Source organism: Protomyctophum parallelum (assembly GCF_964188405.1).
Source record: "Protomyctophum parallelum genome assembly, chromosome: 4".
In the NCBI taxonomy this organism is placed as follows: Eukaryota; Metazoa; Chordata; class Actinopteri; order Myctophiformes; family Myctophidae; genus Protomyctophum; species Protomyctophum parallelum.
The window spans coordinates 33,383,992-33,401,594 of NC_139700.1; the positions used below are offsets into that span (position 1 = coordinate 33,383,992).

The following is a 17,603-nucleotide window of genomic DNA, read 5'->3' on the forward strand; positions in this document are numbered from 1 at the left end:
TCGTAGCTGCCCTTTGAGAGCAGTTTTGAAGGAGTCAAGTGATTTGCATGTCTTAATGACTGTTGGTAGGGCGTTCCACATTTTGGTGGTATAGGAGCTAAATGAATTTAGTCCCTTATTCCGTGTTCGTGCCGAATCTGGGTTGCACATGGTTTGTTGAACTCCCTTTGGTGGTGTGGACTTCGTTGACATTAAGGAAGTATTTAGACAGGTACATGGGTATCTTTGTATCGAATGTCATCAACTCGAAGCCATTCCAGCCTGTCAAAGTGGGCAGGGGTGAGGTGGGTTTGGGGAGTGAGGCCAAGTAGTAGCCTGACCAGTTTGTTTTGGGAAGTCTGGAGCCTTCTGCACTTGAAAGTGTTCCGTTCACCTCCATCTGTTCTCTCCACTCCAGGTAGGATTGCATCCAGCTCTTCGACTTCAATATTAAATTATGCTATTAAATATATTATTATATAATGCTAAATACACAAGGATTTTCTTCTTTTTTTATTAGCCTTCTTTTTTTTCTCAATTACAAAAAAAATCCTATTTATTAAGTGAGACCAGTGCCTAGGGGCAGGAATGGATTACTGTGGTTACTGGTTTCTTTGTGGCTCGCTGGTTTCGGCTGCCTAATTTATGCTTCATCGTACGGCGGTGCGGCGCGCGAAATACAGCCGATCTGCAAGCTCATCACGCGTCGCGGGCACGACCCGCGGTGAGCTTGTAGATTGGCTGTTTCCGGCGCGCCCGCCATCGCACGACGGCGTATAGCTCGGGCTTGCGTACATTCATAGCAAACCAATCAGACCAGAGTTTATTGGCGTCGCGTGTCCAATAGAAATCCTGATTCTTGTTGTGGCCTGATGCGACCGCAGGGCGCAGACAGAGTAGCAAGTGGGCCGGTTTGTAGCTAAGCTAATTCAACCGTGATTTTTTTTATATATCGAGTTGGTTTTAAAACCGTACACATTTTCACTTGCAGCATACACGTGTGTCTTATTGATTTTTCCCATTAATCCGGAGTCAAATTAGACGCGAACTGGGATTTATTTTATTTTTTAATTAAATGTTAGCTGTTTTGCTAGCAGCTACATCGCACGAGCGCGCACCAGTTCCGTTTGACAACAGCGGTCACGTTCCTCTGTGTTGTTGTTTGTAAGGGAGAGTTGCAGCTCGTTTTCAGCTGAACCGTTAAAAAAACACAACTAGACAGACAGAAAGGAAACAACATGTCCGTGTTTCTCGAAGATCCGTCGGTCCTCACGAAAGAAAAGCTCAAGAACGAGCTCACGGCGAACAATGTGCCGCTTCCCACCGGTGAGCACAAGAAGGAAGTGTACGTTCAGCTCTACCTGAAGAAGCTGACCGTGTTGAACAACAAGAAGAGCAGCATCCCCCCTACAGACACCTTCTCCAGTGATGATGACGAACTGCCCGCCCCTGTTGTCTCCAACAGAAGCCGTGCTTCAGGCAGAGTAAGTTTATGTTTTCATGTCTAAATATCTGCGTGGATCTATGGGTTTATATGCGTTAATAACACAAGCACAACAAAGACACACCGGAAAACCATAGAGCCGGTGTGCTCACTGTGATGCAGTTAAGCTTGATTGCTCATTGACCTTGACCGATCATAGAATAGAAATCATATTTTATTATTAATGAACCCAAGTTCAATTTATTGTCACAGATATACAGGTGTAAACGTGTGTACATTTTTATTTTGTGCAAGCTAGTAGAAGATGCCCACAAATTGCAGTTACATAAAGTACACAAGAAATGTCAAATATATTATATATCTAAACAAATGATAATAGCAGAGATGTTATCTTCTGTCTTCTCTGGACAATAAAGTTGTATTCTACTCCACTATAATCTGGCTCCATGTTGTGATTTGATTGTGAGTACTCATAGCAGACATTAACATGTATTGCAGTAGTTTAGCAAAGCGATTGTTTTGTGGCACACAACTATCAACTAATATATTAAAATGCTCTACTGCAAAAGCAAACAACATAGTGATTCATAATTGGCTATAGTTAACCATTTCAACGCTAAGGTCCCTATTTTGGGCATGTCCTGTCAAGGTATTCGTCGCGGGGTGAAATGTATCTATAGGGCTTAATTGTTTTTTGTGATATAAATACTTAAGAAGCACTCACAATAAATAATAATAATAATAATTACTCTACAGAAAGCTACTAGAAAGACAGACAAGCCACGCACAGAAGAAATAGAAGTGGCCGGACTCACTGATGAAGGCTTAAAAGAACAGCTGGAAAAACATGGTGTGGAGGCTGGACCCATCGTGGGTAAGATCATTGGAGCAGGCTCCCTGTGGTTGATAAAACCTTCAAAAATATTAGAAATGTGTTCTTTTACCACTACTTGACCACCATATGCGATATATATGCCCTCCTTTCAGCCTCCACACGTAAGGTGTATGAGAAGAAGCTGCAGAAGGTTTTGGATCAACCTCCATCAGAAGCCCCCAGTGCACTTGAGACCACCACAGAGACCACCGCAGACAGTAACCAGAACGGCAACACCAATTCTGACCATTACAGTGACAAGGAAGAAGGTAAGATCACATTCTGAACATTGATTCAGGCTGCTGGGTCCGAAATGGAAATTAAATACTGCATGGTGCACTTAAAGGGACACTTTAACTTAAAACCCATTGTTCTGATGTGAAGACATTTTGTGTGCCAATATATGACTTATATCTTCCGTGTATTTCTTCGCAAAATGTTGAGCCACAAAACACTGATCACACTGATCACATCATTATTGCCGTACGGATGACGTGAAACGATGCGTTTGACATTAGTATTTTTTCCACACTGAATTATTGATCTCCTCATATCAGAACAGTCGGATTTGGTTTGAACAGAACTTTTCACACAAGGTAAACTAGAGAGGTTCTTAAGGGATCCTAAGGGATCGAAACGTTGAATCAAATAAACCAGTGGAGCTGAGCTTTTCATACCAGTGTTGCAGACTCTATTTTTTCTCTTGTACTGCCTTTTGTCTAGCACCTGGGCTAGAGTGGAGGTGCATGCTCTATTTCCTTTGTTAGAGACACAAATTAACATGGAAATTATATAAAAATGTGTCTATGAAGTCCAAAACACGGATCATATTATCATTTAGATTCTCTTCAAAGTCATTTCTTGGATGAACTACACATTTGAATCCCCGAACATTTTCGGAGGATTCCGGCTAGGGTACAGCATCAGCCAACTACGAACATGTTCGTACCCCCGTATAGTGGAGACAGTCATTTTTACCTTTTAACGTTAATCTGGTTGCTATGCAACGTCTCCGTCCCCACCAGCTATGGGTTCTTTACATCCAGCCCCATTTACACTCCATTTAAGCAGTATTTTCAAAGCCCCGTTTCTCTAAAGCTTTGAGCGCTGTCCATGGTAATCCATTGTTCAGATTTAATTTGTGACTTTGTCTCACATCACTCCTGACGTATAACCGATTCTGGCGAGAGGTAAAGAGGTGCGCTCATGCTAATGATGAATCATCACATCAACCTCCCTGCTAACTCGGAAATTATACGGAGGCTTGTAGAATGGGAGTCTATGGCTGGCATAGCTTGGTTGTGCTTTTGCTACCACCTAGCGGGCAATAAATGAGTTTTAGCAATGTCATGTTTGGATTATTTCTCACTTCTTGCCTTGGTTTTCATCCATTATTCTATTTTTTTCAGATGAGACTCCTGCACCTGAACCAGAGACTGTTCCTGTTGTGGAGAAGCCTGTACAAAGCAGAGGGAAAACTCCTGTCACCCTCAGGACCAGTAGTAGACGTCAAAATAAGGTTAGATACATTCTGACAATACTAAACGTAGCTTAAATCTTGTTTAAGGCCCATTTCGGCTGCTTACTTAGTTTAATCCTCGCTTAAGGCCCATTTATGTTGCTTTAAGTGTCAGACGATGGGTCACACTACTGTTTACAGCAGCTGTGACTGCCAGTAATTGTTTACATTTTGATTTACTCTTTTATTGTTGGAGAAATCACCCTGTAATTTCTGCTCATTGCCCAGTTAGCCTACTGAAAGAGTCCAATTGACTTTACAGAAGGCCAAAAAGAAGTTGCCTTAAGTACAATTTACAATTTAGGCATTTAGCAGACGCTCTTAATCCAGAGAGACTTACATTAAGCAGAACTAGTAGTAGTACTAGTAGAGATTATAATCAAAATGTGTTTTGCACTTTTTTGTTAAATTAGCTGCTTATAAGGAATAAAACAAATCCTCTGTCTCTAGTCCCATACTGAATTGCATCTTCTTCTTTTTTTATTAAATGTTTTGCATCGCATTGTATTGCACCGAATCGCATCATATCACATTGGGTACAACTAAATTGTTATCACATCACATCGGGAACAGCGGCAAATCGTATCGGGCAGGGATTCAATGTATCGCAAATGTATCGTATCCCAGGCAATGTATCAAGATGCGTATCGAATCGGCCTCAGTGGTGGAGATTCACATGCTTATCTAGGAACTGAATGGTCTTGCACGTTACACAAAGGAGCTTACTTCTTCTTCCCAATCAATGTGATTACGCCTCATTTGATAAAATGTCTGCAACTGCGACATCCGGCGATTCATGCGAAGAATAAATTAGCCTTTAGGTACATATGTTTTATTATAGGAAGACACTATCTTACATTTTTTCCTAAAATATTGACAGGCAGTGGAGGAGACCCCAAAGAAGGCTGGGGAGAGTGTTGTTGAAGATATCCTTGCCAACGAAATTAGCACACCAACAGGCATCAGGTAACTTTTTAAATGGGACTCACTGATGATAGTTATTTATATGTAATTATTTTAATGTGACTACAGTATGATTAAATTTTGTACTGCGTGATACTTTTTGCATTGATTTAGCTGTGACATCTTCCCATGTGTGTCATCTTCTTCCGTGAGCAGTGCCAGCTGCAGGAGGCCAATACGAGGGGCAGCCGGGCGACCACTGAAACCAAGCGAGTATTGGCTGGACGAGTCCCTCCTGAAGCGCAGCGTCTGCACAGAGAGCCGCTCCTTTTCGGAGTCTGTCTCCCGTGTCTACAGCAGTACAGCCCCTCCCAGCAAGGCACCAGTTCGACAGGGCGTTCTGTCTATGCTACTCAGGCTGCTGCTCACGGTTGTAGTCGCAGGTTCACTCTTCTACGCCTATGAAAATGTGAGTGCTGAGCACGTTGATGCTCTCAAGAGCCTCCTGGAGAATGTGCTCACCCCCCTCCAGGGAGTGGTTGACAGTACAGCCACCTACCTTGGCATCAGTGGCAACGGTGTCGCACAGGTCACTGACAAGTAAGGACCCCTGTCTACCCAGCCTGCGCCACACCCTGCCATCTGCCACAATAGACCTTAACCTAAACAGCAATGTGCGAACGCCTATTCTTTTTATACATTGGTTGAATCAAGGACACAATTTCAGTTGGGTCACATTGTAGACCCCCAACACCCACTTGCTCCACTTTTCTTCCCACAACAAGAGGGAGGTTTGTTCTAATAGCAGCTTCTGTCCTGTGGCAGTCCAAGACTAAGACTAGTTTTTGTCATATTCAATCTGTGTGACTTGTTTTGTCCTTTTTTGTGAATTTGTATTCTTCTACGTAGATGTCAGTGCAGAATGGAGAGGACAGTTATCCATGCATGGTTGTAGTTATTGGTGGATATAGTTTTTAAAGGTGCCAGGTGTTTTCAGGTGAAGTGCCTGGACACTGTCAGCACTTAGTGCCCCGGCCCTCCCATTCCGAAGCACAATGAAATGCTACTACTAAACGACGTCTTTAAGTCTACACTGTAGTCATATAGAGCTAGATAGTGTCTCATTTATTTTTTATGATGCTCAGGTCAATTCCCCTCTAAACTAATGTGATCCGTACTGGGAGGAGACACCTGGTGAAATAAGGTTGCATCACTGTATGAGGAAAATCAGCCAAGCTTGTTGCTGAGGTAAAAAATAATACATTAAAAAAGATTTTTGCTCAGTTGCTAGTAGTCACTGTTGTGCTCAATAAAATAAATGAAGTTTCTTATGCCTGCTGGGATAAGCATACGCTATAACAGCTGGCTTGCATTGAATAAACTGCTGCGGAATTTATATATATTTTTTGCTGTGTTTAAGATTTGTGATCCTTCAGTCTCCTCTATAGGACTGGCTGTTAAAGTGCACCCACATAGCCCTGCACACTTACTGCGTTTATATTGAATCATGATTTATAATGTAGACCCATGAAGGACATAGTGTAAAATCATTATGTTAATTTAATTCAGTGTGTACAAATGTAACCAAATGGACTATTTCAGGTCAATTTGGTTAAATTTTTGTACTCAAGAGTTACAAATGGCTGAATTAACACAAGATTTTACTGTGTGACTGAAACTCCACTGATCTATTCTAATGATTTGATTTAAATTATTATTGATTAGTATTTCTGCCTGCAAATTACAGTGTTTAAATTCTAGGCTACTGTGAATGGGGCAGTGGCATTGATGTGGAAAATGTGGTGGAACATTTTAGTTTCTGGTATTTGGTATTTTTCTAATGTGACATGTTGAACTTTTTATAGCACATCCTAAAGCTGCAATCCATAATGTTATTTGCGACTACATTATTTTGGCCAAAATGCATGGCAGAGTATGCTAATACAATATAACTAGCACATGCAGTAGTTATAGTCGATCTACATGCTCTTTTATTGCCACAAGTTTATCCTGTGGTCAAGTAGGGCAACTACTGGTTGGTGAGATGTTTATTATTACATCTTATGGGTAGGCCTAGAGTAAAATATGTTTGTTACAGTTCCTCAGACAAGAGGTATAAACTATAAAAAGTCAAATTGCAGTTTAACCTCTGCTCAAACGAGCTTGGTGGTTGCAGACCCCACCGTTATCGATTGCAGCTTTATGTATAATGTAAATGCAATACGAAAATATACAAGTGTATTGTAATTAAAAAAAACATTGTTTACTTAAAACAATTGGTTTTTATCAGGCAGCTCTCTAAAGGACAGAAATGGTGGATTATGTGGGTAAGGATTTTGAATCTGTTTTTATTTATAATGTATTATGTGACGTGTATCATGAAATAAATTTGTTTTTTTTGCCAAATGTCTTGCTACTGTGTCTTTTTTTTTAAAACAATATATTTATTGCATTTTTCATTTTTTTTTGACAAACGGACAATACAACAAAACAATACATAATACAGACAATACAATTACTTAAAATGAAAAACAAAACAAAAACATACAATACATACATATATATAAATACAGTATAATAAAATAAGGGCACTTAGATTGGTAACAAGCAAACAATGACAGAGTCCTTATGGCCACAAGACCAAACAGCTGCAGAGAATACAATTAGACATTTTCAGTTTCCAACATTAAATAAGATAAATCATTAACCGTAATATTTCTACTGTGTCTTAAATCTAACACTCTAACACTCATACTCATTGAAGCTTTGTAAAAAATAATAATAAACCAAAATAATAAAGGAAAGATTTCAATATCAGTGCACTGGATCAAGACTGGTAAAATATCTTAAATAATTTGAGTCAATTAAAGGAAATATTGGATCCTACATGAAGATTATGTGATATGAAATATCAAATATGTATGCATCTGACTGACCAGCAGGACATGGAAATGTATACAGGAAGGAATAATGTTTATCTCCAGGGCATTGCTGAAAATATCCTGGCATTCATATTTTATATACTTAATTGACACGTGCATTTTGAAGATTTCAATTTTTTATTTTTTTACTTTTAAGATTGAAAATTGAAATCACGCCTTTCTCTATTTTTGTGTCTGTGACGTATTAGTTTTCGACAGTATTTTAGGCGTGTAACTCCGCGGTAGTTCTGACGGGCGGGGTTTAGGCACTGGAGGCTTGTGGAAAAGTGGAGAAAAGCAGCGTGCGAGGCAATAACGCGAAACGAGACAACTTTCGTAGGCTCGTCTAGACCGGATCCTTGCAGTCGGACGTCACTCACTCTTTTTTTACCCAGGCGGAGGCCCACACTAGCGGCAGCGCCATATTGTTACAGCAAAGTCTTAAGAGTAAGTATGTATATATACTAATCTAAGTACAGATAGTGGCATTATTTATGCTAGACCGGAATAAAAGCGTCGTTTCTGTTGAATAAGTTACTCGACTGTTTTTAAATATTTGAGAATAGTAGCCTACTACTAGTAGTGTTGCCTCGGGGTAGTAACTACGCAGGCTTCCAGAGAAACGTGCTTGGCAAGCACATAGACGTATATCTATGGGCAAGCAGTGCTGGCAGTTAAAGCTGCAATGCACAACTTTTTACTGCATGGCCTACTCAGGATTCGAACCCAAGTCTCTCCCGCATTGCCGGTCAGGCAAGATGCATTATTACTAGCTGCACTTAGGTAGCACTATTTAACAATCAGTAATTGTCCTACCCGACACCGCATACACACGACACGCATATTATTTACATACTAGATACTACCGTATATATTGGACACAATATTTTCTTGGTAGAAGTTTTGCAACTATTAGCTTGACTACATTTCCCAGTAGCTTGTGGGTAGACTCACGAATGAGTAAAAAATTCGAAATTGGGCTTATTTCTCACTCATTCATACAGGTAGGCTACAATTAGCCTAAAATGTAGACTCGTAGATGTATTTATCGATTCTGTCAGAATGTCAGAATCTATAAATACATCTACGAGAGTAAATTTTAGGCTAGGCTAATGAGAAGCGAAATGTTGGTGGGCTAACAACTATAGCTATAACAAGGATTCAAATTATGCCGGATGTGCTGTAATAAAAAACTACCGGTAAGTATAAGAAAAGATGGAAGATAAAGTTAAAATGTATATGTACTGAAATAACATAGCTTTTTGTAGATTTGGGAGTAGTTTGACCAAATAAGTCTGCTACATTTTCAGTGGCACATACGTAGGCTTTGTTCATTGAAGTATTTATTAACAGTTTGCAGAATTACAGTAAATGTCAAGCACAACTCGATACAAAAACTGTGGACGATACTATAAAGCATTACACTTGTTTACAATAGGGTCTACCATTTTCAATTCATCAGAACATTAGAGACGTACAAATATACACTCAAAAACAGGAAATCATAAAAGGCAGTAAAAAGGGAAATTCATATACAGTGAGGGGAAAAAGGGGTGTGTGGGGGATTCCGATTTTACGGGGACCAGTTTCGAATTGCAGCTGTCTGTAGGTGCCCTTTGAGAGTCAAGGAATTCACATGCATGTCTTAATGACATGTGGGTGTGGACTTCATTGACATTAAGGAAGTATCTAGACGTGTACATGGGTATCTTGGTGTTGTAGCAAATCTTGTGGACCAGACCCATTGCAAGATGCTGTACTCTGTCGTCAACCCAAAGCCATTTCAGCCTGTCAAAGTGGGCAGGGTTGAGGTGGATTTGGGGAGTGAGGAAGTCTGGAGCCTTGTTTTAAGGGCCTTTTGAGGTGCATGCATAGTCGAAGAAACCTTGTACGAGGGCTCCTGTTAGGGTCTTCAAGGTGTTTTTGTCGACCAGTGAGGAGATCCTGTATAGGACTCTTGTTCTTTGGTTGACTTTTTTTGATAACGTTGGTGGCCATTTGATAGGAACAGGAACAAGTTGCAGTCACACCGAAGGAGATGGAATCCTCCCTAAATTTCAGTTTTTACACAACATAATGTTTTATTCAATCACTCAATGACTCAATGTCAAACACCACTAGGTACAAAATACCTAAGCTACAAGAGTAACTAGGCTAGTAGCTTAGCTAGTTCCTTTTCTTTAATAAAGAGAATAGTATCTTAGCAAGCCCATTGCCCAACACTGTTGGGTTATTATTAGCATTGCTTCAACAAGCCAGTCGATGTGCTGTTGTAGATGCTGGAGGGAATTTTAGTCGATCTTTAGTTGATCTTAAAGGGATTGTGACATTAAAAAAAAGGTTTTGGAATAGTTCTTATTTGTTTTAGGTTTTCTAATCTCAATTGCACCCAAAAAACATGAACTTTTAACATTTAGTAGATTTTCTGTGATCTGGGGTTTTCTGGCTCAAACAGGTGCTCTGATTTGCCAGTAAGTGATGTAAGACCCTGCAAATCCCATCAATGGGATTTGCCAGCAGATGTCACTGTTTTCACTGTGTTGCCTGTTTTCATTGTAGTTTAAAAGGCTTCCAAACCCCAAAGAAAACTTCAGACCACAGAAAATCCACTGAATGTTCAAAGTTCAGGTTTATTGGGTGTAATTGAGGTCATAAAACCTAAAAGAAAAATAAATGAAAATGAATGTCATAAAACCTTTAACACTTTCTCACACAATCTCCTTTTGTACTACAGCTTATCCAGCCCAGGACACCATGTATCCGACTGCGCTGTTGCACCGTGCCCGGGCCAACCCATTCAGTGCCCCACAGTTCACACTACAAAAAGTCCATGAGCTAGAAGAACCAAGCCGCACTGTACCTGGCGGAGGACGGAGGCTGGCAGCTGCTGCAGTGGCCGGTAATAATTATCTCCTTATCCTGTCAAAAGTGGACAACGTCAGCAGCAGAGTGGTGTCATGTGAAGCTGGTGTCGATGTTCTTTTAACCTTTGATTTAGCATTTCAGCAGGAAGAGATTGGTGTCCTGAAGCCTAATCTGACAGATTGATTCCCCCATCCCACACTATTTTTCAGTTAGAAAGAGATGGTTGTGACTTTGTATCCGGTATGTGTACCACAAACTGCAGTACCTGGGATTCAGGTGACAGGTCTGTGACCTAAAGCCGAGGTGGCATGAATATCTTTGTTTTTGATTGCAATTTGACCTCGCCATACTAGTGACTTGGATTACATTTAAAAGCTACTGATATTCTTAACCCATTACGTTGATACCGCTAACGTCATGGATGGATAATAAAATGTAATATGTGAGATAACCATAATGTTTTCTTTTGAGAGAGAGAGAGAGAGAGAGAGGTATGCCTAACACAACAACCCCATCAATTATCCTCTATTCCATTCATTACAATTCCATATTCATTTCTACACCTGATTAGTGGTACACTTTGCATACAATTAAACTTCAGGTTTCATGCTTAACAAGATTGTGATGAGTAATGCAGGCTAACGGATTCAATGTTGTATTGTTGGTTACATAATACATCCCAGGTATACAAGTGTAAAGTCATTGATATAGTTTAACCTCTGCAAAATGGGGGTGAAAAAAGCGGGAAAACTCTGAAATTATGCACACAGGAGGGGCTCTGGGCGTGAGTATTGTGTTGAATTTGCTTGCTGCGATTTCATGTCATTGATATAGTTTAACCTCTGCAAAATGCGGGTGATAAAAGCGGAAGAATTATGCACACCTTAATTGAAACTATTTCAGAGAACATGCTCCTTAGATCCACCTCTGGGGGGACATCCTGTGCTACTGCTGTTGCAGCAGCGCGGAGACCCCCAGCAGCTTTCTAGGCTGTACAGTTGGAGGTGCTTGAGTCATTGGCATGTGAGAACAGTCCACCTGCTCCTCAGACCACAGAGCTGCACTGGCCCTTCACTGGACCACATCCAGTGTAGACAGTCTGGGGAGCGGACATCATTTCAACTTTATTTTCAATTATGGTGATACCCCTAACAACATGGATGGATAATAAAACGCAATATGTGAGTTAACCTTATGTTTTTCTTTTGAGAGCGAGGTATGCCTAACACAACAACCCCATCAATTAGCCTCTTCCATTAATTGCCATTCCATATTAATTTCTAGACCTGATCAGTGGTATACTTTGCATGAACTGGGTATTTAATTTGTTAAAATTAAACTTCAGGTTTCATGCTTAACAACATTGTGATGAATAATGCAGGCTAACGGATTCAATATTTTATTGTTGGTTACATAATACATCCTAGGTATACAAGTGTAAAGTTCATAATAGTATAAACAACTAGTAAGACACCCTGAGGGCGAGAAGCGACCTCACCCTAAATGGCGAGGTCGCATGCACGCATCCGCCTGTCAAAAGGGAGACATTGAAGAGGAAGGACGGGTGGGGTAGGATCAACATATGGAATGTCAGAACATTCAACTCCATATATAGAGATCTAAGTGTTTGAGGTCAGATGTAGAGTTGCTGGCCTGCTCCATATATGCAGATCTAGGTGATGATCCAGTCTATGTATGGCCATCCAGGGTTTGATGAGGTCAGTGGTGTTGTGATCTACATATATGTAGACGTGATGACACGAGGCGTGATGTCACAAGGCGTGATGGACTGATAACCATATATGGAGGTGTGATACGAGTCATACGACTGACGGACATGTTTTGCAAGTTTTCATAGTAATCTGTGACCTATAGTCGCAATAACTAAAATATAATAATGTGTGAGTTGCCTTTGTTAGGTGCTGCTGAGTGCATGGGACTTCTTAAAAATATACAGTATGTGTACATTTATAATGTGTACGCACATTTATCTGTATATGTGTACTGTATGTATAGTACATGTATCTGTACTGTAAAATGACAGCATGGTGTTTGTGTTCACTACAGACTCTGATGTGAGCTGTGACTTTGGTTCTGCTAAATACTATGCCTTTTGCGGCTTCGGGGGCATTCTCAGCTGCGGAATCACACATACAGCAGTTGTACCCCTTGATCTGGTCAAGTGCCGACTGCAGGTCTGTATTTTAGCTCTCCGTTGCATGTTTTGTTTGAAGGTGATGTATTAAAACAGCTTGTATTTCAAATAAAGGGATACACAACTTGCATAATTCCTGGGTAGGCCCGTTCACTGCCCACCTGTTTAGCTTGTGTGTGTGTGTGTGTATATGTATATGTGTGTGAATATATATATATATATATATAATAAAATCTGCATGCAACGTGGTAAATGGATGGTGTCTTGTTAGCCCACGTATTACTGAAATGAACACCATCACTAATTCGCATGAAGTGCTGGATCAAATGGATGTATTTTGTCTTTGTGGCATTTTCACCTCAATCATAAGCACTCGTGTCGCATCATCCTATATTTATTTTGTCTTAGGTTGACCCTGAGAAGTACCAGAACATCTTCAAAGGGTTCAGAATTACAGTGAAAGAGGATGGTGTTCGTGGGCTGGCAAAGGGCTGGGCTCCCACCTTCATTGGATACTCCATGCAGGGCCTCTGCAAGTTTGGCTTTTATGAGGTCTTTAAGCAAGTCTACAGTGACCTTCTGGGAGAGGTAAGCATTGCTCATTGTTGATTTTAACCTAAATAATAATCGTACAACGGTAATACCAGAGCTACCAACCTGCACACATTTTGTGTACCAACCACGCACTTCTAGGCGTATAGACACCTAGAATTGCGTGGTTGGTACACAATGTGTGCAGGTTGGTAGCTCTGTAATACTCACTGAAAATAGTGAGTGATGCGATCATACAACTGTAAAGTTATTTAGGCTTCAGGACAGGATCTGTGTAGATGATAACTCATTGAGTTGCTAAATATTTTACTCTATCTTATTTAGAGCCTTTTCCCTTCAAAAACATTTTTTTAAATTGATTAAAGGACCTATCCAGTAGGATCTAGTGAAAGAGGCCTACTGGGGGGCTTCCATACGGTGTGTCATAGGCTCAATATGTCAGTTTGACACATTCAGTAGATCTCGTGATCTTTTGTGCCCAGATGTAATTTCTTGGTCTAGTAGGACTATAGTAAATAATAAAAAAATAAATCGCTATAAAACTTTGTAAAAAATATATATATTTAGCCCCAATGCCCCCTGTAACTAAACAGGAAAATGCCTACCTGTGGAGGACATCTGTCTACCTGGCTGCGTCTGCCAGTGCAGAGTTCTTTGCGGACATTGCCCTGTCCCCCATGGAGGCATGTAAAGTGCGCATCCAGACCAAGCCTGGTTACGCCAACAACCTGCGAGAGTGTGCACCCAAGATGCATGCTGAGGAGGGGCTCTGGGCGTGAGTATTGTGTTGAATTTGCTTGCTGCGATTTCACGTCATTGATATAGTTTAACCTCTGCAAAATGGGGGTGATAAAAGCGGAAAACTTTGAAATTATGCACACCTTAATTGAAACGATTTCAGAGAAAACATGCTCCTTAGATCCACCTCTGGGGGGACATCCTGTGCTTCTGCTCTTGCAGCAGCTCGGAGACTCCCAGCAGCTTTCTAGGCTGTACAGTTGGAGGTGCTTGAGTCATTGGCATGTGAGAACAGTCCACCTGCTCCTCAGACCACAGAGCTGCACTGTCCCTTCACTGGACCACAACCAGTGTAGACAGTCTGGGGAGCGGACATCATTTATACTTTATAACTGTCGATTCAAGTGAAATTGTAATTTTTTCATTCAAATCATTCTGTTCAGTTTTATCCACTTGAACTCTAGTGTCCCTCCCTGGGCATGTCATAATAGGTGAGCATTCTGCATGAATGGCAGTAGCCGGGATCTACCATTTCCAGCACAGAGATTTTGTGTAGTGAAACCACTCCCCCTGCTGGACAACATTTACGTTCTGCCAGCAGGGAGAGTCTGGGAACTCAGGCAGAGATGATGTACTCCGGTCCAATTCTGGCCGGAGCGATATGCAGCTGTATGAGGCCGCTAGAGGCGGGATCAACGTGAGACTGATGACGTATTGAAGCGCTGCCACAGCGCAAATGTAAACAAGACTACAACTCAAAATTATTATAGAGATATCAAACAAAGTATACAGGATTCAAGTGTCTACGTTTCATCTTGCTGCAGGTTCTACAAAGGTGTGGTCCCGTTGTGGTGTAGGCAGATTCCATACACGATGATGAAGTTTGCCTGCTTTGAGAGGACCGTGGAGGTGCTCTATAAATACGCTGTGCCCAAGCCTCGCAGCGAGTGCACCAAGTCGGAGCAGCTAGTGGTGACCTTCGTGGCTGGTTACATCGGTGAGTTAGACATCGACAGTACCGCAGCTTGTTAAAGCTACAGTTCAGTCCATACGTCATCCTCTCTCGATGGAGAGGGGTAATTGCAACGATGTCCGAACTGCTATCAATTTGGCTCTAGTGTCCAATCAAGTGCCCTATCTGCTTCAAATAACTATTCCTGCTCGACACCAGGGTCTACAATTGTAAATGGAGGGAGACCACCTCCAACTAGTGCTGCCGGAATTGTCCAACAATTACATTCGGATATTCGTTTTAAAAACCCACGTGGATTCGAGCAATTCGACCCTTTCGGATTTCAATTCGAGCCATTCGGATTTATTAATTATATTTACCGTAATTTCCGGACTATAAGCCGCACCTGAATATAAGCCGCACCAGCCAAATTTAGGGAAAATCCCATATACAAGCCAGCCATATCAAACCGAGGCACGGAGGCAGTATTAATTCACAGAACAGAACACTGCATTGCTGCTGCTGCCGGACCCGGCACCACATTTCATCCTTACGCATTTTATTTATCTTTTTATAATTTCCTGAAGGATAAAGTCGCTTCATGATTGAAGATTGATGAGTGATAGATCTGTGTGTTGTCTAAAAATATACTCTCCCGTCTGTCCGAAACAACACCGAAGCAAAGCCTGTCAGAGATTCTGATCACTAGATACGGTGTTGACCGAAGATTTCACCCTTCTGAGCAGCGTACACCCACTGCGCAAAGAACGTAAAAGGCTCCCGCGGCCCCGCCCGCCCTGTGCTCACTACGCAGGCTGCGCTGCGTAGTCTGCGTTTAGGAAGAGTACGAGGCAGCTGATTTATTCTTTAATGTGTGTCGGCGTGTCGCGTGGCAAATATAACTAATCTACAAGCTCACAAGTCACAACGCGTTGCTTACCCGTCTCGCGAAAACTAATAATAAAAAATATTTTTTAGTTATTATTTTTAATTTGAACCTTAATTTTATATATTTGGTTATTCTTAAAAAAAATTGATTCGAAAATATATTCGGATATAGAATATTCGTTGGCAGCACTACCTCCAACCACTGCAGATTTCTAGCTTTATTCAATTGTATAAACTTATTCGACCATACATATTAGTTAAAATCACTTTTTATTAATTCAAATTAGTCCTGTGTTGTAGTCTGGAAAATACAGCTGTAATGTGATTTATTTTTTATAGAACCAGAAATATGAAAGCATTGTTTATTTAGTCTCGCATTCTAATCTGAAATATAAAATCTGATTGTGAATCCCACAATTAAGGCTTTCCCCCCTCTTTTTAATGCATTAACTTTTTATGGGCTAGCTGCTAGCATACCAGGTTCTGTTCAGAAACGTTCTATGTCGTCCTGAAGCTTGATCAGGATTGTATGCTAAGCTTATTCCTGACTGACCCGTGTTTCCTCTCTGCACCCCAATGCAGCCGGCGTGTTCTGTGCCATCGTGTCGCATCCCGCTGACTCTGTGGTGTCTGTGCTCAACAAGGAGAGTGGCAGCACAGCTGTCCAGGTGCTCAAGAAGCTGGGACCCATGGGTGAGTAAGAGTGGTCCTCTGTGAGCCTGACATCACACGAGCAATGGCTTGCAAAAAAACACCAGAATGAAACACGTTCCTTAGATCCACCTCTGGGGGGTGCTCCTGGGCTGCTGCTGATCTCTGTCCCAGAGTGTTGCAGCAGCTCTGAGACCCCCAGCAGCTTTCTAGGCTGTACAGTTGGAGGTGCTTGAGTCATTGGCGTGTGAGAACAGTCCACCTGCTCCTCAGACCACAGAGCTGCACTGGCCCTTAACTGGACCACAACCAGTGTAGACAGTCTGGGGAGCGGACAGCTCAGCCAAAAATCATTGCATGATGTTACTTTGTGCATGTCTGGAAATCAATTTTATCAATCCTTAGCTATTAGAAGAACTTATGGATGTATGGCTAAGTATGAAGAAATATTAAAAATGTCATAGTTTCAAATGTTATACAGTATGTGATATTAGTTGCATGAATAATCCTATAGTATGTGACCTAGCTTGCAGTTTTACACCCCCATGATGCATCATCTCAGACCCAATTCTCAATAGTATTCTTTTCTGTTTTACTGTATTTGTACCACCTGATGACTGGCTGAATGTAAACCCTTGTCCGTTATGTCCCCCATCCCAGGTGTGTGGAAGGGTCTGGTGGCTCGTATCATAATGATCGGCACCCTGACCGCCCTTCAGTGGTTCATCTACGATTCTGTTAAAGTGTACTTCCGTCTGCCTCGCCCCCCTCCCCCGGAGATGCCAGAATCCCTGAAGAAGAAGCTGGGACTGACGGAATAACACGAGCAGCCTTAAAACCCCCGCACAAAATTAGCCTTAACACCCCAGCCTTGTACCCAGCACTGCAGTGCACGAGTCTTCTGCCTGTTACAGCCTCAAGCTGTCCGGACGCCCACCTGCACTGGGCTTCTTGTCAGACTTGTGAAAACATTTAAACAAGGAATCCCGGTTTCCCTCCCCTCTTTGGAGGTCTATAAAAGTGAACTGTAGGCAAGCAGGTGTTGCCACCGGATTGTAGGTCAATGTTGAAATAAAAGAGAATTTATAAACAAAATTTTGTGGTCTTTTGCAGTGACATTAAAGTTTTCTCTTTCTCCACAAGGGAACGAGTGAGCATTGTG

At 41.4% G+C, this 17,603-nt stretch overlaps 2 protein-coding genes across 4 annotated transcripts; both read left to right on the forward strand.

The window, feature by feature from the left end:
• The first annotated feature begins 760 nt into the window (after nt 1-760).
• Nucleotides 761-6,119, forward strand: tmpob (thymopoietin b). The gene is made up of 6 exons (XM_083762621.1): nt 761-1,463; nt 2,180-2,297; nt 2,411-2,566; nt 3,707-3,816; nt 4,697-4,782; nt 4,936-6,119. The coding sequence occupies exons 1-6, from the start codon at nt 1,218-1,220 to the stop codon at nt 5,321-5,323; spliced, it is 1,104 nt and encodes a 367-aa protein (XP_083618747.1). The 5' UTR covers nt 761-1,217; the 3' UTR covers nt 5,324-6,119.
• Nucleotides 6,120-7,917: 1,798 nt separating this feature from the next.
• slc25a3b (solute carrier family 25 member 3b) lies at nt 7,918-17,536 on the forward strand. Of its 3 annotated transcripts, none has more exons than XM_083763679.1 (8): nt 7,918-8,087; nt 10,375-10,539; nt 12,573-12,700; nt 13,069-13,248; nt 13,806-13,987; nt 14,775-14,947; nt 16,373-16,483; nt 17,102-17,536. In XM_083763679.1, exons 2-8 carry the CDS (start codon nt 10,395-10,397, stop codon nt 17,260-17,262), a joined length of 1,080 nt encoding a protein of 359 aa, XP_083619805.1. In that variant the 5' UTR covers nt 7,918-8,087; nt 10,375-10,394; the 3' UTR covers nt 17,263-17,536. The 3 variants fall into 3 exon arrangements, with proteins under 3 accessions (XP_083619805.1, XP_083619807.1, XP_083619806.1); XM_083763681.1 differs by lacking the exon at nt 7,918-8,087 and adding an exon at nt 8,371-8,388; XM_083763680.1 differs by lacking the exon at nt 7,918-8,087 and adding an exon at nt 8,525-8,839.
• The last annotated feature ends 67 nt before the right edge of the window (nt 17,537-17,603 follow it).